The sequence below is a fragment of the Festucalex cinctus genome, chromosome 15 (assembly GCF_051991245.1).
Source record: "Festucalex cinctus isolate MCC-2025b chromosome 15, RoL_Fcin_1.0, whole genome shotgun sequence".
In the NCBI taxonomy this organism is placed as follows: Eukaryota; Metazoa; Chordata; class Actinopteri; order Syngnathiformes; family Syngnathidae; genus Festucalex; species Festucalex cinctus.
Window position 1 is genome coordinate 4167501 of NC_135425.1, and position 26799 is coordinate 4194299.

The 26799-nt window shown below is 44.4% G+C and overlaps 2 protein-coding genes across 7 annotated transcripts in view; both read right to left on the reverse strand.

Annotated features, from left to right (window-relative positions):
• The window catches only part of dennd1a (DENN/MADD domain containing 1A), a 348715-nt gene extending 343935 nt beyond the window's left edge, over positions 1–4780 (reverse strand). For 4 of the 6 annotated variants that reach the window (XM_077498538.1, XM_077498537.1, XM_077498536.1 and 1 more), the window contains exon 1: positions 4635–4780. In XM_077498538.1, coding sequence (XP_077354664.1) covers positions 4635–4651 — 17 coding nt within the window. In that variant the 5' untranslated portion in view covers positions 4652–4780. The remainder of the gene's footprint in view (positions 1–4634) is intronic. The other 2 variants (XM_077498541.1, XM_077498539.1) reach the window with 1 other exon arrangement.
• An 818-nt stretch (positions 4781–5598) lies between these two features.
• LOC144002756 (uncharacterized) lies at positions 5599–11188 on the reverse strand. Its single transcript, XM_077498245.1, has 4 exons — positions 11133–11188; positions 10703–10821; positions 10335–10523; positions 5599–5684 (listed from the first exon to the last, which is right to left on the reverse strand). Exons 1-4 carry the CDS (start codon positions 11186–11188, stop codon positions 5653–5655), a joined length of 396 nt encoding a protein of 131 aa, XP_077354371.1. The 3' UTR covers positions 5599–5652.
• Between the last annotated feature and the right edge of the window lie 15611 nt (positions 11189–26799).

Genomic DNA, 26799 nt, shown 5'->3' on the forward strand with positions numbered 1-26799 from the left:
GAATTTGATAAATCTAAATCTTTGTGATGCCTGCGTAAATGTCCCGTCATGTTTGTCGTGTTTCCCGTTGTTACGGCTGGCGGCTCGGGCCCGCCGCCGGCTCCGCTCCCCTAGTATGTATGTGTGTGTTTGTGTCGGCTGGTGCCCGTATAATGGTACTTCAGTTTGAATGCGCCAGCGCGACACTCTGATTGGAGGACTGTGCCAGCGCGACACTCCGATTGGACGACTGTGCCAGCGCGACACTCCGATTGGACGACTGTGCCAGCGCGACGCTATTGTGTATCCGTGTATTATACCCCTATTGGTTATTGTTGTTTCTCCTCCGTTCTGTCAGTTCTGTCAAATGCGGTTATTATTTGTTCACCTTCCACTTTCACTCCCTTGTCAAACCCCTGCCTGAAATTTCAATTAAAACTACTCAGATGTTAAAGTCGACCCGTGTTTATCTACTCTATATTTTCTGTTATTGTGTTACTTCCCTTCCCCTTGACGAGCCGGGCGTAACACCGTGGCCGAGTACAGTACGCGCACATAGCATATCTTGCAACTGTGGTCTTTTTATCGACAACGTGAACGTTGTCGACATAACTCACCGGGAACGCAAAATGTTTCCAAACTGGTGACGAGAGAAGCGGGAGCGGCTTGAAGCACCATTGCTGTGTCTGTCCGCGCTTGCCATCATGACTGCAGGAGAAGTCAGCTAACAAGTGCCGTTAGCTAGTAGCTGAATGGCTGCGTCTCATTTGCTTTCCTGGGAGGTGGCGGTGGCGGCGGTGGCGGCGGGCGCGGGGGGGGGGGGGCATCGAATCGTGTGTCCTCTCTTCTATTTCGATGCTCGAAATCGTGACGTAATTTCGATCGATTTCGATAAAAAATCGAAATCGTGACACCCTTAATATATATACACACATATATATATACACACATATATATATACACATATATATATATATATATATATATACACACACATATATATATATATATATATACATACATATACACACACACACACACACATACATCGAAAATCGATTCTGAATCGAATCATAGACCCAAAAATCATAATAGAATCAAATTGTGAGACAGTGAAAGATTCCCAGCCCTAGTGATGAATGTCCCATATTACCTTTAGTGAAACAATCATTCATACTTTTTTTGCAAAAGTATTCAAGTAATTTTGAGCAAAAAGTTAACGGCTTAACACAATTATCACAATTAACATTTTAACTCGGGCTTGATCTCTGCTGAGAAATGTCTTGTAAACGTGCGATCTGTTTGTTCGCAGCTAGCAAGCTAAGATAGCTTCCACTTTGCCTTCCAACAAAGTCAATTTTTTGTAGCTTGCGGCTCCAAATGGCTGGTTGCAATGAGTCGCATTAGTGTCCTACTCGGGACGTTTTTTGAGACACTTGACATATTTCCCATCTTTTAAACGAAAACGCTCACCGAAAATTAAGTTCTCTACATTCATTTGTTATAGGATGTTTGCCCTCCGGGAGGCGCAGTGGAAGCTAAGCAGTGACGTCGTCTGGAAGGGTAAGTTAGGTTCAGGGGACAATTACTTTCTCATAGAGTCAGATAAGTTTTCATTAACCCCAAATAGGGCTCTGCAATTAAACAAAATTCAATTACAAATAGGCATAATCGTACAAAAACGATTAATAATAGTAGAGCTGAAACAACATTTCTGTCTCGGATAGCCGCTGAGATAGTCGTAATCAAGCTAACAGCAGAATGCATGACAGTACACGGGGCTGTGAGAAACCAAATTTCAAAATAAAACTTCCTTTACCTAGTAGTATACAGTTTTATTTTGAAATTGTTACCGGAAGCATCTCATAGGGGCTTACAGCGAGCTAACCGCAGTGTTAGCCGTCATGTGTAACCTTAAACCGGACTAGGGGTGTTAAAAAAAATCTATTTGGCGATATATCGCGATACTACATTGCGCGATTCTCGAATCGATTCAATAATCGGCAGAATCGATTTTTTTTTTTTTTTTAGGATTCACACCTTGAGCATGGAAGAATGTTATATGAACGGAACATTTAGCCTTAATATTTTATTTTAATGCTGTTCAAACATGAAACAGATTACAACCTCTATAAGACTGAAATTTCAGATAAATAAATAATACATTTTCATATAAATCTTACACTCTACAAGCTTACTGATTAGTATTTTCTAAATATGAATGAAAAAAAATCACAAAAATCGGCTTATAAATTCGTATCGGGATTAATCGGTATCGAATCGAATCGTGACCTGTGAATCGTGATACAAATCGAATCGTCAGGTACTAGGCAATTCACACCCCTAAACCGGACGCTAGTTTGTTCGCCTTTTCATCCGCATTGAGTTGATTAATGATGAACGAATCAAGTCATTTGAATGGCTCTTCAATGTGAACGATGGGAACCGAGTCTTTATTGACACGTTCAACAACGACAAGCCGCCCCCCGCCACCCCTTTTCCACTATAGTGTGCCGAGCATTCGCTTTCGGAGGGAGCGTCGTCTTAGCACATTACCGTCAATCAAACAATTAACTTGCAAGTGGCTCGTTAAGGTCTGAAACACGCAAAAAAAAACAAAAAAACAACACTGCTCGCTGCGCGTGTCATGCATGGCAGAAGTGAAGACACAACAACTACGGTGACAGGATTGGCCGGCGAAAAACAGCAACACCAGTGCGGTGAGCCGGGGAGAGGAAAAGTTCGCCACCAAGTAGAAGTGAGTAACTACAGAGTAGATTTGATAAATGACAACTAGACAGTCAAAACACGCTCGCTGGTGCAGTGTACATACGTGCTGGCCAATGTACTGTATGTAGTGTTGTACATACACATTTATATCTTCCTGTGTTTTATAAAATTATGAAACCTTACTGAATGTTAATTTTTAAGACTATTCCATATGTCAAAATGAAACAATGAACGGCACAACCTGTCAAGCATCACTAGTCCTACAGAAGTGTACCATAGATTGTGGTGTGAAAGTAGACAGGGAGATTTTTCATAACTCACCCACAGCTAAAGGGATGACCTGCTGCTTAGTGGTTTAAAAGCATGGTACTAAATAAATAGTCAAAAAGAAGTTTGAAGTTGAGTTTTTAGTGATATTTTTTATCAATTAGTTACACAGACATGATCAATAAACCATGCAAATTCTCTCTTGTTTAAACATTCTCAATGTTCAAACTTTCATAATTGTTACAGAATGAGTATATTACTGTGTAAAAAAAAAAAAAAATCTTCAAAACAGCAAAGCCATGAAAAGTGAACCGCGTTACAGCGAGGGAACACTTAATTAAAAAAAAAAAAAAATGTCCTCTTTGATGCTGACAGCCTGACTAATTTGCCGTCCCTACTGATCACTTATTAACAAACCAGGGTTACTCAAATGTGATATTTACTTAGCTGACAAAAATTGCTATTGTGGGTCTGATGTCACTTTAGTTCCATTGAATAAAATCTATGGGAAGAGATTTGTCTAAAATCTCACTGTTTCAGAGGAAAATAGTTTGCTGACAAGCTTGTTGATTAGCTATCCAAAAATGAAAAGCAGTTGGTTGTTAATTACATGCAAATGTGTTTTTTGTCTTCTGTATTTATATTTGTTTAACCAAAAAGTAGGCTATATACTATACAGGTAGGTTTTTATTTCTATCCAAATACCCGATTATTCGCTAGAATTTTCAGCAGGATATCCGAATACCAAAATATTTGACAGCTGCAACCCTAATAATATTAATATTGAGTTGTTTTGAGGCACGCCCACACAAGTTATTTCACCAACCACCCCTGTCAAAACTAGATTGCACCCCACAAGTCATATTGCACACGCTGCACCCCAACTTCAAATTTTTACCAACATAAATAATAATTTATTATTACAAAGTCGGTTTGGTCCAATATGAGCTTACATATTTTTTTTATTCGTCTTAATATTTTCAAATGTTTAAACATTTTCTTGCTTTGAACAAAAACATAAATAATCGTTTTGAATAATCGTGATTTCAATTATTACCACAATAATCGTGATTATTATTTTTTCCATAATCGAGCAGCCCTACCCCCAAATGATAATTTAAAAAACACCATTTACAAACTGCATGTTATGTATCCTCGGGTTGTCTTCGTGTGATTTTAAAATTGTTTTGATGAAATGACAACTTTGCGAGTGATAAATACGCGAAAAACTGAAATCAGGAAGGGGCCACAGACTTTTTAACGGCGCTGTACATTTTCACATGTAGCTATATTACTTGCTGTGTCTGTCCAAGTATGGCAATATAGATAAGTATAGCAGTCTCGAGCGCTACTACAGTATAAACAAATCTACTGATCCCCCATCAACTTGTCGTTGCCCACTCTCACAACGTCGTACCGTATTGCGGATGTTATTGACAGTATGGTAGCTAATAGTTTCCCGAATCAAATGAGCGCTTCAGTCGTCGAACTAAGCCCCCCCAAATACAATGACGACCAATTTTGTTTTTGTTTTTTTAGTTCATTTTGAGAGCGCGACTGAGTGTAAGGCCCATTAGCTGTGCGTAATTTCAGCAATTCCTCACTGCAAAAAAGCTGACAGAACTAGATATGCTAATAATGGGTCAACAAATACTTACTTGATTCGGGACTCCATCTTTTAGTCTGCAACACATATACTTGCAAATAATTACAACAGATGCAAATATTTCTGACACCTTATAGAGGACTAAACGAACACATGGTGTCCCGCAATGAATTGTGGGTGTTGAAGTTAACGGCAGTCATGTAGACAATACCGTAATATGCAATGTTCTGGTGCCAGAAACTACAACTTCCAAAATTCTAAGTAGAAAATCGCGTGACTAGATGATTGTCCGTACCGTTCTTTTCCTCCTTTTTGAAAAAAAAACAAAAAAAAACTACAACACAGTGGTTTAGAAAATTACAAATTAAGCCACATTGGAAGACAAGATTAAGTCAGCATGTTGAAAACATGGATTCAAATAAATAGCAGGGAAAAAAAAGACTGCCAAAGCTTGTATTTCAGAAACCCCTAATGATGAACAATATGAACAATATTATCCCTCTCCTGAACGCAGAGTTTTCACTAAGGGGCGAGGGTCCGTGTTTCTTTGGAGCATTCGTTTGAATTCGTTTGAAAACAGATATTAAAAATAAAACGACTCATTATTTCATTCCTGGATTGGCTGGCAACAAGTTCAGAGTGTACCCCGCCTACTGCCCGAAGGCTGCTGGGATAGGCTCCAGCACCCCCGCGACCCTTGTGAGAAGTAAGCGGTGCAGAAAATAGATGAATGGATTATTTCATTTTCGTTTTAAAATAGGAATAATAAAAAATAGAAATAAAAAAAAAGATTTACATATTTTCTCTTATGGTTAACTGGAACGAGCGAGGAAAATCCCAATAACAATTTGATTATCATTTTTTTATTTCAAAAACGTAAATAGAATACAGCACCTGCCACGAGGTACAAATCGAAAAAAATGGCTGTATTTTTGTTTTGGATTGCCGCGTGTTGTCGTCGTAAGGATTTCACATTCTGGCCAGGAGATGGCGGCAGCTTGGCGTTCGAAAAAGATGTAGTGTTCGGTAATGCTTCATCAACATCATAAATTCTGAAAATGCTAAGTACACTATCGAGAACTTAGCAAAACTGTTGGTAAACCTGCGTGAAAGAAAGACAGAAAGAAAGAAAGAAAGAAAGAAAGAAAGAAAGAAAGAAAGAAAGAAAGAAAGAAAGAAAGAAAAATTTATTATTATTATTATTATTTTAAACATACAAGCAAAATTAAAAAAAATAAATACATATTTTTTTGTAAAAAATTATGAAACAGGCCTGAACTAAAAATGATGGCGTCCCTCAGACTGAAAATAATTTGACTGTAGGAACATGTTTAAGATGTGTCGATTAGCATCATAGATATCTTCAAACTTGTAAGCACCCATTTTGGCAACATTTTTCTCACATATTCTCGACCATCATTTGAAGTTTGCATTCTCAGCATTTGACTCGCAAGTTTTTGGCAATAAAATAACATTTGAAGGTAAAATTTGCTTTGACTTCTGATTCATCACCCTAAATGTAAATAGAAACAAGGCAAAAACAAGCTTTTTGTGAAAGATACATTTTCTGCACGACAGTGACTGACACAAGCTCCATCTGCTGGCCATATTTAGGCAAAGCAAGGCAAGTTTCTTTGTATAGCACATTTCATACACAAGGCAACTCATTAACTCAATGTGCTTTACACAAGGAAAGACAACACATAAGCATCAAGAAACAGTAGTTAACATTCAGAAGAAGAAAATAAATGAAAATAGGTTACAAAAATACTTTTTAGTAAAAAATACTTTTTACTAAAAAGAACATACAATAACAATCTTAAAACATTATTCAACAAACTTTAAAATATTTAACATAAGGAAGTTTAAAATAATAATAATAATAATAAAAAACACTTAATTAAAGCTGTTTAAAAGTCCCTAATCAAAGGTATAAGAAAAAAAGCAAAGATTTTAACCTGGATTTAAAAGCATTTACACTCGGGGCTGACTTCACTTCTGTTGGTAGCCTATTCCATCTGTGTGCAGCATAATAGCTAAATGCAGCTTCATCATGTTTGGTTCTAACTCTGGGTTCCACTAGTTGGCCCAAGTCTGTCGATCTCAGAGCCCTGCTGGGTTTGTACTCAATCAGCATTTCTTGGATATATTCAGGACCCAAACCATTTAGTGATTTATAGACGAGTAGCAAAACTTTAAAATCGATTCTACAGCTGACTCTGAGACAGTGTAAATCCTTAAGTACTGGAGTAATATGTTCTGATCTCTTTGTTTTGGTCAGAACTCGAGCTGCAGCGTTCTGAATGAGCTGCAATTGTCTCATGTTCTTTTGAGAGAGTCCAGTCAGAAGACCGTTACAGTAATCTAGTCTGCTGGAGATAAAAGCATGGATAAGCTTCTCTTGGTCTGCTTGAAGCATGCAGTCCTCACTGGATATGTTTTTCAGCTGGTAAAAGGCTGTTTTAGTGATGAATTTAATATGATTGCTGAAGGTCAGGTCTGAGTCTATTAGTACCCCAAGATTTCGAACTTGGTCTTTAGTTTCGAAAGACAGTGACTCAAGCTGTTTTTTTTTAACAGCAATCCTCTTTCTTTATTGCCGAAAACAATGAGCTCCATTTTGTTTTCGTTCAGCTGAAGGAAACTTTGGTTCATCCAGTTGTTAATTTGCTCTAGAGAATGACACAATACGTTAATAGAACTGCTGTCATTTGGGGACATTGATGAATACAGTTCTGTGTCATCTGCATAACTATGATAGTCAACATCGGCGTTCTGAAGCATTTGACCCAAAGGTAACATATACAGACCGAACAACAGGGGTCCAAGGACTGACCCTTGAGGAACCCCACATGTCATGGCCTTTCGATCAGATTCAAAATTTCCAATAGTCACAAAGTAACTCCTTTCCTCCAAATAGGACCTGAACCATTTAAGGACTGTTCCATTTAATCCCACCCAAGTTTCCAGCCTGTCTAACAGTATATTATGATCAATCGTGTCAAATGCTGCACTGTGGTCCAACAAGACGAGCGCCGATACCTTCCCTGCATCAGTGCTCAATCTTATATCATTCAGTACTTTAATCAGAGCTGTTTCTGTACTGTGATGAGGTCGGAAACCTGACTGGAATTTATCCAAAAGTCCGTTTAAGCTCAAGAAATTGCTGAGTTGATTAAAAACCACTTTTTCAACTATTTTAGTTATGAAGGGAAGGTTTGCGATTGGTCTATAATTTGCTAGCAGGGAGACATCCAGTGTTCTCTTTTTTAGAATGGGCTTGACGGCAGCTACTTTCAGAGATTTAGGAAGCTCACCTGATTGAAGTGAGCAATTAATTATTTGTTGTAAATCGATCTGAACAGATTTCACAATGGTTTTGAAAAAGCCAGATGGTATTGAGTCAAGACAGCTGGTGGAAGGTTTCAATTGTTGAACCAAGTCTACTACAGTATTTTGATCCACTGAGTCAAATTCTGTCATGGTAATTAAATTATTCCTAGGTGATTTTAAGTGCTGCATCATTTTGTTATTTTGCTGGTTTGTAACAATGTTTGACCTGATGGCTTGTACTTTTTCACTAAAGTAGCAGGCAAATTCATTGCATTTATCTGTTGAGAGGAGTTCTGGCGCTGTTTGATTTGGGGGATTTGTGAGTTTGTCAACCACGGCAAATAGACTGCGTGTATTGTTGAGGTTCCTACTAATAATTTCAGAAAAGTGTTGTTGTCTAGCTAGTACTAACTCTTGGTTAAAATGACAAAGACATTGTCTGTACAGGTCAAAATGAACTTGGAGTTTAGTTTTTCTCCACTTTCGCTCTGCTTTTCTGCATTTAGATTTCAAAGTCATTATGTTGGTAGCACACCTCCAAGGTGTTTTAGTTCAGGATGAAATTGTCTTAGTTTTAATAGGAGCAACAGCATCCAAAATATTCGAGATTTTTTAGGTGAATTCATCCAGAAATTCATCAACGGTCTCTGCATTTCCAGTTGGTGATGCAGCCATTAATTCCAAAAACATGTTGCTTGTATTCTCATTTATGTACCTTGTATGTAAAAGAGACAGTAGTTGTTTGAACTTCTGGGATTGTTTGTAATTCAAAAAACATACAGGAATGATCTGAAATAGCCAGATCTTTCACCTCAACAGATAAGTGGGTGATTTAGTGGGTGTCATTCACAAAGCAGCTCTGCACAAGATGTTGCACTTCCAATTGAGGGGGGGAAAAAAACGTAGTAAACGTCGATTAATGATGTTTTAGCATACGTCATTAAACATTTTTGGCAGTAAAGGTTAATCTTCCAATTAAATAAATGAGAGCTACCCATTAATTATGAACACTTTGACTTAGCCACCCTGCTGCACAACTAGCCTCGGACCAAAGACAACCCTTCAAATTGAAGCCTCTCAGTCAAGACAGAAAAATAAACTTTAATTGATTGGATTTCCTGTTACCTGGATTTTTCTGGATGTGTTTTTCCTTTATTAAAGGGGAAGTCAACCCCCACCAAAAACAAATTCTTTGCGTTAGTGGAATATGAGTTGAGCAGCAAAATTCAGCCGATTTGATCCATCTCAGGGGTCGGCCATTTTGCCACTTGCTGTCGAGTGAAAATGACATCACCGTTGCTTAGGCAACGAACAATCACAGCTCAGCTTCAGAAAACAGGTGAGCTGTGATTGGCCTGTGATTGCCTGAGAACTTCAATGTCATCTTCCGTCATGGGCTATGGCTGGATTTTGCTTTATTACTCATATTCCACAAATGTAATATTAATCAGAATGTCATGTTTAGACTAATGACCCTACACCCCTCTCCTCCGGTGTGCGGTGTTACTCACATGGTGAAACACCAGCGAGCAGCAAGGTGGATCCACAATGCTTGCTTGCAGCATTTTTTTTTTTTTTTGCGACCCAACATCTATTTCGGCCATATTTTTTCAGGTTTAATTTTATTTCAGCCCAATGCCAAAAATGGTAGTTTGATTCAGCTTCAAATCTTAATGCATGTTGAACTTTGTTGCAAAGGTTTCGGTGCAGGCCTGCCGACAGGGACTTCCCTCTGGTTGTCACGCCGCCACCGGCGTGGCGGTTCATGCTTTTATTTTTGTAGTCATGTTTCCTGTTTTATTTTGAAATCCTAATTCCCCTCTCACCTCAGGTCACTTGCCCTTCCTGCTGCCCGCTAATTACCGGTCCGCGCCCATGATTATCGCCACCTGCCACCAATCAACTCACGCAATAAAAGCCATCAGCCTTCTCCCCTCCGTTGCCGAAGTGTCATGTTTGTGCATGGAAGCGTTCCACAGTCCTCGAGTCCTCGAGTCCTCGAGTCCTCGAGTCCTCGAGTCCTCGAGTCCTCGAGTCCTCGAGTCCTCGAGTCCGTTACCTTACCTTGCCTTTTTGCCTTGTTTTTGTGCCTTTTCCTCCCCAGCGGAGCGTCCTTAGTTTCCCCCTGTGCCTTGAGCCTGTTTTCCTCCCTAGTGGAGCGCCTTTAGTTGTCCCCTGTACCTTGTGCCTGGTTTTTCCTCCCCAGTGGAGCGTTTTTTGTTCTCCACTTTTTGATTCCCCTTTCTCCTCTCTGGTTGAGAGGAGACAGCTGCTGTCAACCAATAAATCTGTTGCCTTGGTGGCCTACCTTCATCCTGCGTCTGAGTCCTACCTATCCACGTTGTGTCACTGGTTGGGCGCCCGTATCCCCATCAACAAGGACAGCAGCAAGTAGAGCGACAAATCGCCGTTGAGTTACCTGCACATGAATGCAGGTCGGTCTCCAAGCTGGCTGATGTTTGTTGACCACTGTGCAGAGAAACGGGATCAGGATCTGTCGTCTCCTTGCAGATGACATCGCCATCTACGCCGATGGAAATTTTCTTTACTTCCCTGCCAGCAACGGCCACTGGAAAGTTGACAGGTGTGACACCAAGAGGGGCTACATCTGCAAGAAAAGAGGTAAGATGTGAGCCCCACCCATTCTCATGGCATGTTGTCATCCGTCATTGGGTTTCCACTTGTAGAAAAGAAGAAGTTGGTGCCTCCTAAGCATCATGAAAGTAAGTCTCATTGCGTTGTGACTTGGAAAGATGCAAGACAAAAATGACGGAATGGTGCTCTTACTGCAGACTACAGGGAGGAAGAGGCCTGCCAGCGTCAGACCGCCCTCCTTCATTGTCCTGTCGATAACGTCATCCGCATCCAGTCGGCCTTCTACGGACGGAGGCGTCACGACGTCTGTCCTTTGGAGGCAGGATCACTCAGTAAGACAAGAATCTACAAGTGATGGCATTGAGTCTGATGACCTTCTCGCCAATTTGTGTTTGATAACACCACGTTACCAAATGGCTGCCGATTTACACAGAGCCTGCCAGTGGGTCGAGGGAGCGGGCCAGCCACCATTTGTATTCTCCGCCAACTCACACTGCTTCCAACATTTGTCACATTCGACTGCACTTGGTGACGGTTGACCCGTTTTGTCAGATTCTTATGGCAAACCTACAGTGTATGGTAGCAATAGACCGGTAAAATACATAGTCATTGCTTCGCTCACCTTCCGGTTCTTATATTAAGCGCTAGAAGTAAGATGGGTGGCAGAGTATATACCATGGGTGTCAAACATACGGCCCGCGGGCTGGATCAGACCCGCAAAGGGGTTTAACCAGGCCCGTGAGATGATTTTCTAAAGTAAAAAATAATTTGTAATGTCGGACCAATTAACCAGCTGTCCACAATCAAAACATATAAATTTATAATTTCACAAGCAGTCCTCAGATGAGCAATGCAACTTGTACGGGGAATCGTCCTGGATTTCATTGTTTTACACACAACTTAAAGTTACGGTTTGTTTATTTATTTATTAAATCATAGACTGACATAAACATGTTAAATACGACACAAATTAATTACTGGTAACACAATATGACAAGAATTAACATACTTGTAACATTAACTCATTTGCTCTCAAAAACGTATAAATATGTTCTATTTTAAATATTAACAGTGTTCCAAGGACATATTTATAAGTTTTTTTGTTTTTTACGATAGAGCATACATAAGGCTTTTTGATGTTGCCTCTGAACTTAAGAGAAATGTTGAAGCAATGGTTGTTATTACAAAAACAGCCAGCAGGTGGCAACAGAATATAAGAGATCTACCTCGGCAACAAGTTGATTCCCCCCACAGTTTTGTGAATCGGGATAAAACTTAGCTATATTCTAATGCTAACTGCTGCAAAACGGAAACAGATAGAAATATCCTTTTTTTCCTGATGAAAGAAGAGACTTGAATCTTTCTTTTGGTAGGTTCCACCATGTTTTTATAGCAATAGAACACAATATTCTGTGGGCCTTGCAAAATCAGTCAACATCCAGGAAAATGAGTGAATGCGTTAACCTTGCCACACAATGCATTTCATGCACAATGCTTTGCATACAGGCAAAGTGTTTCCTCGTTACATTTGCATTCATGTTATTTTTTGGAATAGTCTGATTACAGTTGAGCTCCGTAATTTAGGGCTAGCCCACCAATAGCAAAGATTTGCGTATAATTGATGGCAAAAGTTATATACCATTATTTTACCGATCCGGCCCACTTGGTAATATATTTTCCTCCATGCGGCCCCTGAGCTAATATGAGTTTGACACCCCTGGTATATATAGCATAGTATATATAACATAAAACTGATGATGGTATCTGAATAAAACGCTTGTGACACTGGGACAGGGATTTGGGTGCTCCACTTAAAACATAATTTCTTCAAGATTGAGTTTCAGTCAGTTCCTATGACATCTCCAGCTTTGGAGGAGATCCTTTCGGTGATTTGTTTTATATTATCAGTCAGTGTATAAAGTGTGTGAATGAATGCCTATGACATGTGCAACTGCAAATTAATCTATTGTGTAATAATGGTAACTTCACCACTGTTTAAAAAAAAAAAAAAAAAAAAATGGAGGGATATTTACTCCGTAACTGGCAACACTTCCAACGGGAACTTACAGTGTGTTGTGCCTTTCAGAGACATGCACGGTGCAAGGCGCCCTCAAGCACTACAGGGAAAAGTGTGACAAGTGTAAGAAGTGTTTGGCAGACCAAATGAATGTGGACCCCTGCCCGAGTATCTCCAAATACCACCTGATCTTCTACACGTGCGAAGATAAAGGTGGACTTCACATTTCGTTATCTTCAGTTGTCCAATTGAAATGTCAAAAAAATCCAATTGAGGGAGGTCGGGTGGGCGAATAAGAGCTTAATCGTCCCTTCTAACTTCTTTGCTGTCCTTAGTATCCTGTCTTGGCAGTCACATGGATGGTGAGACCATCAAAGACGCACAATTCTCAGCCTCCTCCTCTAGCAGCGACTCCAGTCCCATGAAAGCTCGTCTGAGCAAGCAAAGCTGCTGGATGCCGTCAACTGGCACGTAGAAAATTCTCGACTATCTCCGCCGCCTTGCACGCCGGCAGTTTGGTGTTCTGAGCAGTCCAATGTCACCCTCCTGCAGCTGCTGGCAGCTGGATCCAGGTGGACCTTGGTCGCATAACAAAGGTGATGGGGATAGCGACCAAGGGGTGTGATGACAATGAAAAGTTCAACGTTGCGCTGCAGCTTAGTACTGACGGGAAAACCTGGACCAACCACAGTCGGGAAGGTGACCGGGCGACCCGTCAACGGGACTCGAATCCAACCTTGTTGTCATTTCATGCAAACGTGGAGATTGTCTGTTTTTAGTTTCCCGTCTGGACAATTCAACTGCTGGACACGCACGTCTGCACAGTACGTCCACTTGTTGCCACATGGGATGAAAAAATTATAGGGCCTTCGCTTTGATGTCTTGGGATGTTCGCCACATGGTGAGTAAGGCACGCCACTCCTATGCTTGTTCATGGACAGTGGTTTTAACCTGGGTTCGATGGAACCCCAGCGGTTGGTGAGGTTCAGCAGAGATCTCACACACATACCTGACTTTTATTAGGCCTAGTCCACACGTGTACAGCTATTTTCAGAAACAAATATTTAGCCCCTCCCTGTGTAGAAAAAAAAAAACTGTCCACACTGTCTCGTTCATTTGTTACAAACTTTTTATATATATATATATATATATATATATATATATATATATATATATATATATATATTAGGGGTGGGAGAAAAAAATCGATATCGCGATATATTGTTGCGCTCTCTGCTTTGACGAGAAATGCGTGGCGATGTCGCGCGAGGTGCGTGCAGAAATGAGAATTGTGAAGAACAGCTGCACAGTCGCTTGAAATCTTAAACCTCATTTGTCTTCCAGACTGGGAAATGGAAGGTGATGTCATGCGCATGTTTCAATAGCTTCATGTGTAAGATGCCCAAAGCTTATTACCCAATCAAGCCTGAGGTGAGGAAGCGGACATGCTAGTAATGTCAGCAAATTGATTTTTTTTTTTCTTGTACGTATGAAAACTGAAGAACATTTTTGTTCTCCTTTTCAAATTTTCCATGAAACAAAATAATCCACCTCCAATTGGTCAAAGCGCCTCCTTGCACATTTATGCACACGTGGAAACATTCCGAGCTGAAGGATCAACGTCGTGTTTGAATCAAACAAATTGAAAGCATTTCAGCTCTTGAGCATTCCCACGCAATTTGTGTGCGCAATGCAATGACCACGACTTCTTTTTTCCTGAAGGAAAATGAGTGAAGACAAAGCGATAGAAAGACGGACGGCCAAAGAGGATGTAAGTGTATTCCTTCCTTTGCTCCTGCTTGAAGATCTCCTGCATGCCATGTGGTTGGCGCGCGGTGTCCCGCTGTCGTTCAGGTTGTCCATTGTGGCCTCGACACTTTGAACGTGCTCTTCAAGGGAGACTCCTGATCTCCTGATTTGTTTTTTGCCTTTTATTCTTCATTTTATTTACTTATTTTTTGGGTACCCTGATCAGGGATCACCATTTATTCTTTGTTGTAGTATTGAGTTATGCGCCATCTTTTCGACCAAATCAACCTTGAAAAAGGTCTCTTTCAGATCAGTTCCTTCTGTGTATATTACTGGATAAGGCCGATAAGGCCAAGACTTTTGAAGCCGCAAGGCCGCCATTTTGCTCCTCCCAAGAAAGGTTTCTCGGCATACGATCCTATACATTTACAGTATAGAGATTGGAGAACATTTGAGAGAGTACTTAGGAGAAACGGCATGATTTATGATTTCATTTTATTAAACATAAACAAGAGGACTTCAGACATTTTACAACTTGCCTTCAATACATGTATAAATCTTATGCTTAATGGTGTTTGCAGGAAGAATTAGACCTGTAATTCAACATAAGATGCCTCTGCCAAATCTAATATTGGGTCTAAAGAACAGAGCGATAAAAGAAAAGCGGGGTGTTGAGAGCAGCACATACCGTCCACTTGTTAAAAATAGCCACAAAGCCCCACCCTATACTAAGAGCCTACAGCTGTATGTCTATTCTGTAGTATGACGTTTATTTAGTCTGCTCGCGAGATGGAAGGGGTAAGATGGCCGCCCGGTGGCTTCAACGGCTTGCACTGGTGTGTGTGGACTATCGGCTATGCAATAATATATTCAGATCAGCGCTCAGGTCTCAATGGTTTGTTGTTCTGATTAAAAAATAGATATGTTTTGACTTTACATGCATTTAAACGTTGAACTTGATGTGATAGAAATGAGTGTGAACGGAAAGTTTGTGTCAATGGACGAGGTCTGTAATTGTACGATGGGAGATGGTTTGATGACTTTTTGCTTCTTTGGAAGAGGACGCATTTTTTTTTTTTTTTAAATTGCTGCAATTTTCTTGTTTGGTAATTCAATAAACTTGCAAAGACAATTCATTAGGTGAATAACTTACACAAACTTTCACGCCATACACCACCAACCAGCATTATAACCATCATTAAAATCCAGTAGCATAATTAGGACTAAATATAAGATGGAAAAGTAGGCAATGAGATATCTATGGGTAATTATGGTGAGTTTATTATTATTAAATATTATGTGTATAAGGTTCATACCTTGTGTTTTCTAAATTACTTTTTGCCAAAACATTTGGGTGAATAAAAACAACAAAAAAATTAAGAACTGTGTGCCTCAAAGACAAGTACATTTGCAACATCTTTTAACAATCAAGTTCACTCTAATACACATGTATACATTATTATTGTACTGTTTAAACTTAAAATAGAAATGATACAAAATATAAAATATGACCTGGATTGACTGGCAACCAGTTGAGGGTGTATCCCGACTACTGCCCGAAGCCAGATGGGATAGGCTCCAGCACCCCCGCGACCCTTGTGAGGAACACAGATGGGAAGTAACGAAGTACAAATAGTTTGTTACTGTACTTGTTACTGTATTCAAGTATTCTGATGTGTTGTGGAACCCCCTGGCTTCGGTTCGAATTTGGCAATGTTTCGAGCCAGCTTGTCCAAATTTTCCAGGCCACGGCCATCTGTCTCTCCAACGACTTGAAACGGCGGCCGCCGCCGCCACTAAGGGACTTGAGACGGCGGCAATTGGCTGCGACGAGGGGACTTGGGACAAGCCGCAGCGGCCAGGGACAGAGAGGCGCCAGCATTCAACACACAGCTTCTCTGTTGAGCAGGAAAAGCAAAAACAGACACTCGGGCGGACACGGCGTGGAAATAAGAATACCGGCATGGAAATAAAACCATCGGTGTTGGCAGTGGCTTTCGTGTTGAGTATGTTGCTTGGGTTGTTAAAACACATTATGGATGAGTACGATGAGGGCTAGCTTGTCAGTCGGTTTAGCTGTAAGCCCTCAAATTGACTTAATCTGCAAATAACCACCAAAGCCTGGTTAATTCACAGACATAATATTGAAACTATAAAAGTATCCGAAAAGAGAGTTTTCACAACCCCCCACTCTGGATACATGCAGGGTGGAAACTGGAAAGCCATTAGCCTTCCCATTGCTACCGTTTGATACGATGTAACGCTAAGTGTTAAAAGACAACGTATTTGATATAATAGGAATGGCCTGATTAAGAATTTTTACTTATTGCATAGCTACATCAGACCATAGAGAATCACCTCTAGTTACTAAAAGAGAAATTACATTTTTATATCTTGATTTGGTTTCACTTTAGAACCACTGTTTAGTCATGATAAAATCACCAGTGTCTGAACGAAACAGAGTTTTTATAATGTTCTAGATGCATTTATTGAACAGTTTCTTTTCTTTCTATCACTAAGTGTGTCCATGGCCCCTACTACACAGCTGGCAGATAAAAGAAAATCCCACAAGTTGGAGATGTCAACTGAGGGTACAGTTACAAAAGGAAAAGATTGATGAGCTTACCAAGGAGAGAGACTCAAAGAACAGCTGGCATCAGGTCTTTCTACACACGAGGGCTGCACAAAATATCGAAAAAATATCGATATCGCGATATTGGCCCTTGCAATATGCATATCGCAAAGGCATGCAATAAGTTTTATATGGAATTTTATGCTTTTTATATGAATTTGACCCGTCAGATGCTAACTAAAATGTGCATCGCCATTCAATAGTTGAAAATTATCCAGACATAATTACAATTAATTAACTAAGATTGCATTAAGGTTGCTTATTTTGCCACATGAAAAATGTTTTTCTTTCATTAGGTAATAAAAATGTAATTTCTTTAGGTACATGTTAAATATCGCAATAATATCGATATCGCTATGTTCAGCAAGTATATCGCATATCGCATGTTTTTCCAATATCGTGCAGCCCTACTACACACAATATAGTACAGTTAGGTCTCATGCATGTGTGTTTGTGCTGTTAGCCTAATATTTGTATCTATTTATTTTAACAGCGCTTAAGTAAAAGAGGACACACGTGCCACCCAAGCAATCCACTTGTCCTCATCTTCCTTCCTTCCTTCCTTCCTACTTCATTTGATAAATTAATGTGTTAATAAGTGTTTTTAGAACATCTATTGGAAAAGAAGTGTGTATTTTTTTATGAAACATCTACTAACACACTAATCGTGACATTACATGTATATCCAACAAATAGTTTGTTAATCATTTAGATACACTTTCTAAATTATCTTAAAACACTATTGACAATTCCTAAATAGCTGCTAAGTAAATGATACAATACATAATCTAGAAATGCTGAATCCATCGTTTATAAAGTATAAAAATACAGTCATTAAGCATATTATAGATTAACTTATTAATGGTGGGTAAAACATTTATGACGGTGTTTATTAACTACATACTGTCACGCCGCCACCGGTGTGACGGCCCATGCTTTTGTTTTGTTATCCATGTTTCCTGTTTTACTTTGAAAACCCTAACTCTCATCTCACCCCAGGTCAGTTGCCCTTCCTGCCGCTCCATAATTACCGGTCCCCGCCCTTGATTATCACCACCTGCCACCAATCACCTACAGCAATAAAAGCCACCTGCATTCTCCCCTCAGTGCCGAAGTGTCACAGTCAGTGCATGGAAGCGTCCCACAGTCCTTATGTCCTCGTTCATGTTGCCAAGTGTTTTTGCCTTGTTTTTGTGCTTTTTCCTCCCCAGTGGAGCGCCTTTTGTTACCCCTTTTGCCTTGTGCCCTTTTTCCTCCCTAGCGGAGCGCTTTTCGTTGTCCCCAGTACCTTTTGCCTGTTTTTTCCTCCCTAGTGGAGCGCTTTTTGTTCTCCACTTTTTTGCTTCCCTGTTCTCCTCTCAGCTTGAGAGGAGACACCTGTTGGCCGGAAATAAACCTGCTGCCTTGGTGGCTTACCTTACGCCTGCGTCTGAGTCCTACTTTTCCTCGCCTTGTCAGTACACTTCGGCCAGCATGGACCCAGCAGGCAAGGTCAAGGCTGCACTGCAGAGCCAGGAGGCCCGGCTTGACAACCAGGACCGGATCCAACAATCCATGATATCACAGCTGGGGGAATTGTCCAGCCAGGTCCACGAGCTGGTGAGCCTCTCACAGCGTCGAGCGCCAGCTCCCACTGGACAACTTCCTCATCCTGAACTCTCCGTCCCGACCACGCCATTCACCGGGGTAGGATTAAGACTGGCCTCCCCAGAACGATACTCCGGTGAACCTGGGCGCTGTCAGACTTTCCTCACGGAATGCGACATTCATTTTGAACACTTACCACAGGCATTTCCCACAGCCCGGTCCCGAGTGGCCTTCATGGTGTCTCACCTGACGGGACGGGCCAAAACCTGGGCGACCGCAGAATGGGCCAGGGGTTCCTCAGTCTGCCAAAGCGTACAGGACTTTCAAATCGCTTTGCGCCAAGTCTTTGATCCAGAGAACAACGACCGAGAGAAGGCACGAGCATTGAGCCGGCTTCAACAACAACAATGCAATGATTATCTCACAAATTTTGTATTGCCTGTCATCATGGTCTCAGGCTAAACAAACTGTTTTAAAACCTCTCAGAACATTATATAATCAAGCTCTAAAAATATTTGATAAAAAGCCAATGAGACACCACCATTGTAATATACTTGTAAAACATAATATGTTAAGCTTCGATAACCTTATCAGGTATTCTAATATCTGTTTGGTGCATACAATTCTTAATGACGCAGCCCCACCCCCATTAAAAACATTTGTAAATCTGCGATCACAATCAACAAACAGGGTGTCAAGGTCTGCAGTGAGGGGTGATTGCAACATCCCAATAAGAAAGTCTGTTTTTTCTCAATCAGTCTTTTCTTATAAAGCTATTAAAGAGTGGAACGGGCTCCCCGACCACATGAAAAATAACATCAATTTTAATAACTTTTCACGCGCAGTCAAAGGCTGGCTCCTTGAATATCAGTCCTGTCCACATTTTTAGTACTTGGGTACATGTCCATCAGACGATACCCTAGTGGGTACCGTCTGATGGACACAGCCACAACTATAACTGTTGCTGCTTCAATAGCAAACATAACTACTACCTCTACGATTTATGTATTTTACGCGTGTTATAGATTTGTAAATTGATGTTGTGTATAATTCTGCCTCTTTTATCTTATAGGATATGTAATTTAACAATGCTGTATTGTGTATCTGACACTTCATATGTTAGTTGAATGTAATTTTGGTGCTCCGTATGTTGTATGTATGTAGTTTTTAACTGTTATGTAATTTTATTTTATGAGGACTACAGATGGAAATTAGCATATTGCTAAATCTGGTGCAGCCATCTTTTTAATGTTACTGTACACTGTCCTTTTAATAAACCAAACTCAAACTCAACAAGGCAAAGAGCCTGTCAGCGATTACGCTGTCCGTTTTTGAACATTGGCAACGAACAGTGGCTGGAACGCCACAGCGCTACATGATCACTTCATGAAAGGACTCTCACCCGCTATTCAAGAACTTCTGATCCCCGTGGAACTTCCCACGGACTTGGACGCTTTAATCTCCCTCGCGATCCGCACCGATCATCGTCGCCAGGAACTGACCACGATCGGCGGACTCCGAAGGAGGGAGGAACCCATGCAGCTTGGAAGGGCTCGGCTAACGCCCGAGGAGCGACAGCGTCGCCGCCGAGAGGGCCGATGCTTCTACTGTGGTGATCTTGGCCACCTGGTGGGAACCTGCACCGCTAAAGGAGGCTCACCGGTGAGTTCCCCGTCACCCCGACCCGCCAAGGATCACAGGCTCACGCAAATCCGGATAACCCACCGCAATCTCACCACCGAGCTGGCAGCCCTCATCGACTCCGGTTCCGACAAGAGCCTCATGGACTGGGGCCTCGTAAAGAAAGTACGAGCCACCACCGAACCCCTTCCCCTGACCATCCAGGCTAGAGCGCTGAATGGCAAGGAGCTCTTCAGTATCACCCGCATCACCGAACCCCTGGAAGTACGAATCGGACAGCACCTCGAGTCTCTTCGTTTCCATGTTTTCCAGGCTTCTTCCCCCACTTTGGTTCTGGGACTCCCTTGGCTGCGTTTACACAACCCCAGGATCGACTGGAACTCCGGAGTCATACTGGAGTGGGGAAAGGACTGTATGACTCACGGGTTGGAACAAACAGCACCTCGGACCACCACAGCCAAGGTTCACCAGGTGTCCCTCGCCTCGTCCGCTCAAGAGGAATACCCGAACCTGCACACCGTTCCCTCCTGCTACCACCACCTGCGGGAGGTATTCAGTAAAACCAAGGCCATGACTCTTCCTCCGCATCGACCTTATGACTGCCCGATTGACTTGATCCCTGGATCAACCATCCCCAAGGGGAGACTGTACTCAGTCTCAGGACCAGAACGCCAGGCCATGAACACTTACATTGACGACTCCTTGAAAGCCGGCCTCATCCGACCGTCTTCCTCGCCTGCAGGAGCAGGCTTCTTCTTTGTGAGCAAAAAGGATGGATCCCTACGCCCATGCATTGACTACAGCCCCTTGAATGACATCACGGTTAAGAACCGGTACCCACTGCCATTGATGTCCTCTGTGTTTGACCAGCTGCAACAAGCTAAGATCTTCACAAAGCTCGATCTCCGGAACGCCTATCACCTCATCCGGATCCGCGAGGGAGATGAATGGAAGACTGGTTTTAACACTCCCCGGGGACATTACGAGTACCTGGTCATGCCTTTCGGCCTCACGAACGCTCCAGCAGTCTTCCAGGCCATGATAAACGAAGTACTCAAGGATTTCATCGACCACTTTGTGTACGTCTACCTGGATGATATCCTGATCTACTCTCCTGACCAAGCAAGCCATTGAAACCACGTGAGCCGAGTCTTGCAACGCCTGCTGGATCATCAGCTGTACGTGAAAGCAGAAAAGAGCCTGTTCCACGTCAACACCATCTCCTTCCTGGGATTTGTCGTTTCACCCGGAAGGGTGGAGATGGACTCAGACAAGGTCAGCGCCGTGCGAGATTGGCCCACGCCGGACTCACGAAAGAAAGTTCAGCAGTTCCTCGGATTCGCCAACTTTTACCGTCGATTCATTAGAAACTTCAGCACCATTGCCGCTCCCCTACATGCCTTGACCTCTCCACAGGTTCGATTCCTGTGGACCCCGGAAGCCGAAAGAGCATTTAAGGACTTAAAGGTTCGCTTTACCAATGCCCCAATCCTCAAAGTCCCTGACCCCAAACGCCAGTTCGTGGTGGAGGTGGACGCCTCGAATATTGGGATTGGGGCAGTACTGTCCCAGCGATGTCAAGAGGACGGCAAGACACATCCCTGCGCCTTCCTTTCACGGAAGCTATCAAAAGCGGAACGCAACTACTCGGTCGGAGATCGGGAGTTGCTAGCAGTAAAGGTGGCTCTCGAAGAGTGGAGACACTGGTTGGAAGGAGCTGAACACCCCTTCGTGATCTGGACTGACCATAGAAACTTGGAATATTTACGCCAGGCCAAGAGACTCAACCCTCGACAGGCCAGATGGTCTTTGTTTTTTAACCGCTTCTCATTCTCTCTGACCTACAGGCCAGGCAGCCGAAACGTCAAAGCTGACGCTTTATCAAGAGTCCACGAGTCCGAGCCAGTAGAGACCGAGCCTGAGACAATTTTGCCCCGCGATTGCATAGTCGGGGCCATGAGATGGCAGATTGAAGACGACGTCAAGGAGGCTCTTCGAGATGTTACTCCTCCCACGGCATGCCCTCCACGTCGGCTCTTCGTACCTGAGGGGCTCCGAGCCCAGGTAATCCACTGGGCTCACACATCACGACTATTTTGTCATCCTGGAGTCCGCAGGACCATGTATGCTGTTGCCCGGAGATTCTGGTGGCCGCCAATGGAAACCACGATAAAAGAGTGCGTAGCTGCCTGTCCGACTTGTGCCCGCAACAAGACTTCAAATCAGGCCCGGATGGGCATTCTCCAACCGTTACCAATCCCATCCAGACCATGGGCAGAAATATCTTTGGACTTTGTGACCGGACTGCCCCCATCCCATGGTAAAACCACGATCCTCACCGTTGTCGACAGATTCTCTAAAATGATTCGTTTCATCCCACTATCCAAGCTCCCGTCCGCCAAAACGACCGCAGATATCATGATCCACCACATATTCCGGTTTTATGGATTCCCACTGCACATCGTCTCAGACCGTGGACCACAGTTCGTCTCCCGTTTCTGGATGCAATTCTGCAAAGCCCTAGGGGCCAAGGCCAACCTGACGTCAGGGTACCACCCGGAGGCCAATGGGCAGGCTGAAAGACTAAACCAGCAACTCGAAACTGGACTCCGATGCCTCGTCTCCCAGAACCCGACTACCTGGAGCACTTACCTGGTTTGGGTCGAGCTCGCACATAACTCTTTACCCACATCTGCCACAGGTCTTACCCCGTTCAAATGTGTCCATGGCTACGATCCCCCATTCTTCGCCGAGCTAGAAGAGGAGGCAACGGTCCCCTCGGTTCAGGCCATGGTCCGTCGATGCCACAAAGTCTGGTCGGCGGCCCGGATGGCGCTTCAACGCCAGGGAGACCGGGTAAAGAGGGCCGCCGACCGGAAGAGGAGACCGGCGCCCGACTACCGCCCAGGCCAACGGGTGTGGCTGTCTGCCAAACACCTTCGACTCAAGGTACCATGTCCAAAGCTGGCCCCGCGATTTGTGGGGCCTTTCCCTGTTACCAAGACTTTAGGTCCAGCTGCCGTTCGACTCCGCCTGCCAAGATCCCTCAGAGTTCATCCTACATTCCACGTCAGTCAAGTCAAACCGGTCCACGAAAGCCCACTTGTACCCTCCGAACCCGACCCACCCCCCCCAGAGATGATTGAAGGCGGCCCCGTTTACAAGGTTAGAAAACTTTTGGATGTTCGTAATCGGGGCCGCGGAAGACAATACCTAGTAGACTGGGAGGGTTACGGCCCGGAGGAAAGACAATGGGTCCCCTCCCGGTTCATTGTTGACCCCTCGTTGATTGACGACTTTTACGCTGAGCACCCTGACATTCCTGGGCCGTCAAGAGCCGGCCGTTGAGGGGGGGGTACTGTCACGCCGCCACCGGTGTGACGGCCCATGCTTTTGTTTTGTTATCCATGTTTCCTGTTTTACTTTGAAAACCCTAACTCTCATCTCACCCCAGGTCACTTGCCCTTCCTGCCGCTCCATAATTACCGTTCCCCGCCCTTGATTATCACCACCTGCCACCAATCACCTACAGCAATAAAAGCCACCTGCATTCTCCCCTCAGTGCCAAAGTGTCACAGTCAGTGCATGGAAGCGTCCCACATTCCTTATGTCCTCGTTCATGTTGCCAAGTGTTTTTGCCTTGTTCTTGTGCTTTTTCCTCCCCAGTGGAGCGCCTTTTGTTACCCCTTTTGCCTTGTGCCCTTTTTCCTCCCTAGCGGAGCGCTTTTCGTTGTCCCCAGTACCTTTTGCCTGTTTTTTCCTCCCGAGTGGAGCGCTTTTTGTTCTCCACTTTTTTGCTTCCCTGTTCTCCTCTCAGCTTGAGAGGAGACACCTGTTGGACGGAAATAAACCTGCTGCCTTGGTGGCTTACCTTACGCCTGCGTCTGAGTCCTACTTTTCCTCGCCTTGTCACATACTAATGATTATTTGTTTCAGAAACATGCTTTATAAATGATTAACTCACTTTTAACTAATGCATAACAGATGGTTAATAGTCTGTACTCATTATAAAGTGTTACCCTTAGTTTTAAAGAAAGGAGCGCCCCTGTTCTTTTTGAGTGGGTTAAGGATTTGTCACGCCGCCACCGACGTGGCGGTTCAGGCTTTTATTTTGGTAGTCATGTTTCCTGTTTTGTTTTGAAATTCTGATTCCCCTCTCATCTCAGGTCACTTGCCCTTCCTGCCGCTCACTAATCACCGGTTACCGCCCATGATTATCGCCACCTGTCACCAATCAAGTCACGGAATAAAAGCCATCAGCATTCTCCCTCCGTTGCCGAAGTGTCACGTCTGTGCATGGAAGCGTTCACAGTCCCCGAGTCACCGAGTCCTTGATCCTGTTACCTTGCCTTTTTGCCTTGTTTTTGTGCCTTTTCCTCCGCAGTGGAGCGTCCTTAGTTTCCCCTTGTGCCTTGAGCCTGTTTTCCTCCCTAGCGGAGCGCCTTTAGTTGTCCCCTGTACCTTGTGCCTGTTTTTTCCTCCCCAGTGGAGCGTTTTTAGTTCTCCACTTTTTGACTCCCCTATCTCCTCTCTGTTTGAGAGGAGACAGCTGCTGACGACCAATAAATCTGTTGCCTTGGTGGCCTACCTTATCCTGCGTCTGAGTCCTACCTCTCCTCGTCGTGTCAGTACACTTTGGCCAGCATGGACCCAGCAGGAAAGGTCGAGGCTACGCTGCAGAGCCAGGAGGTCCGGCTTGAGAACCATGAACGGGTTCAGCAAGCCATGATGTCGCAGCTGGGGGAACTGTCAAGCCAGGTCCACGAGCTGGTGAACTACATGCGGCGCCGGGCTCCAGCCACCACCGGACAGCAACCTCAGACCCCACTCTCCGTCCCGACCACGTCATTCACCGGGGTAGGATTAAGACTGGCCTCCCCAGAACGATACTCCGGTGAACCTGAACAATGTCAGACTTTCCTCACGGAGTGTGACATTCATTTTGAACACTCACCACAGGCATTTTCCACAGCCCGGTCCCGGGTAGCCTTCATGGTGTCCCACCTGACTGGACGGGCCAAAACCTGGGCAACCGCGGAATGGGCCAGGGGCTCCTCGGTCTGCCAGAATGTACAGGATTTTCAAGCCGCCTTGCGCCAAGTCTTTGATCCCGACAACAATGACCGAGAGAAGGCATGAGCATTGCGCCGGCTCCAACAAGGCAAAGAACCCGTCAGCGATTACGCTATCCGCTTTCGCACCTTGGCAGCCAACAGTGGCTGGAACTCCACAGCACTACAGGATCACTTTCTGAAAGGACTCTCACCCGCCATACAAGAACTCCTGATCCCCGTGGAACTTCCAACCGACTTGGATGCTCTGATCTCCCTAGCGATCCGCGCTGATCATCGCCGACGAGAGTTGACCAAGTCCAGCGGTCGCCATAGAAGGGTGGAACCAACCCCCTTTTCACCTCCAATGGAAACTGAAATGCCACAGCTCATCTTGCCTCCCCGACCAGCGGCAAGGGAAGTGCGTAACGTCGAAGAGGAACCCATGCAGCTTGGTCGGGCCCAGCTAACCACCGAGGAACGACAGCGTCGCCGCCAAGAAGGCCGCTGCTACTACTGTGGTGAACTTGGTTATCTGGTGGGAACTTGCACCGCGAAGAGAGGCTCACCGGTGAGTTTCCCGTCACCCCGACCTGCCAAGACCCAAAGAATCACGCAAGTCCAGATAAGCCACCATGCTATGACCATAGACCTGCCAGCCCTCATCGACTCCGGTTCCGACGAGAGCCTCATGGACTGGGGCCCCGTAAAACAGTTACGAGCCACCACCGAACCCCTTCCCCTAACCATCCAGGCCAGAGCGCTTAATGGCAAGGAACTCTTTTGCATCACCCACATAACCGAACCCCAGGAGGTTCGAATTGGACAACACATCGAGAATCTCTGTTTCCATGTAATCCAAGCTTCGTCACCCACTTTGGTTCTGGGACACCCTTGGCTGCGTCTACACAACCCCAGAATCGACTGGAACTCCGGAAACGTACTGGAATGGGGAAAAGACTGTATGGATCACGTTTTGGAACAATCATCAACCAGTGCATCCTCAGCCACAGTCAAACAGGTGACTCTTGAGCCTCTCGTTCCTGAACCTCACCTGCTGCAGCCTCATGTCCCTTGGCCTCGCCTGCTGCAGCCTCATGCCCCTGAACCTCGCCTGCTGCAGCCTCTCGCCCCTGAACCTCGCCTGCTGCAGCCTCTCGCCCCTGAACCTCGCCTGCTGCAGCCTCTCGCCCCTGAACTTCGCCGGGCGCAGCCTCTCGCCCCCGAGGCTCTCCGGGCGCAGCCTCTCGACCCCGAGGCTCGCCGGGCGCAGCCTCTCGCCCCCGAGGCTCGCCGGGAGCAGCCTCTCGCCCCCGAGGCTCGCCGGGAGCAGCCTCTCGCCCCCGAGGCTCGCCGGGCGCAGCCCCAAGCCCCCGAGCCTCGCCGGGCGCAGCCCCAAGACCCTGAACCGCGCCGGGCGCAGCTCCAAGACCCTGAACCGCGCCAAGTCTGCCGCGCCGAGTCTGCCACGCCTCGCCAAGTCTGCCACACCACGCCAGATCGGCCAAGCCTGCCACGCCTCGCCAAGTCTGCCAAGTCTGTCACGCCAAGTCTGTCAAGTCTGTCACGCCAAGTCTGTCAAGTCTGTCACGCCAAGTCTGCCAAGTCTGCC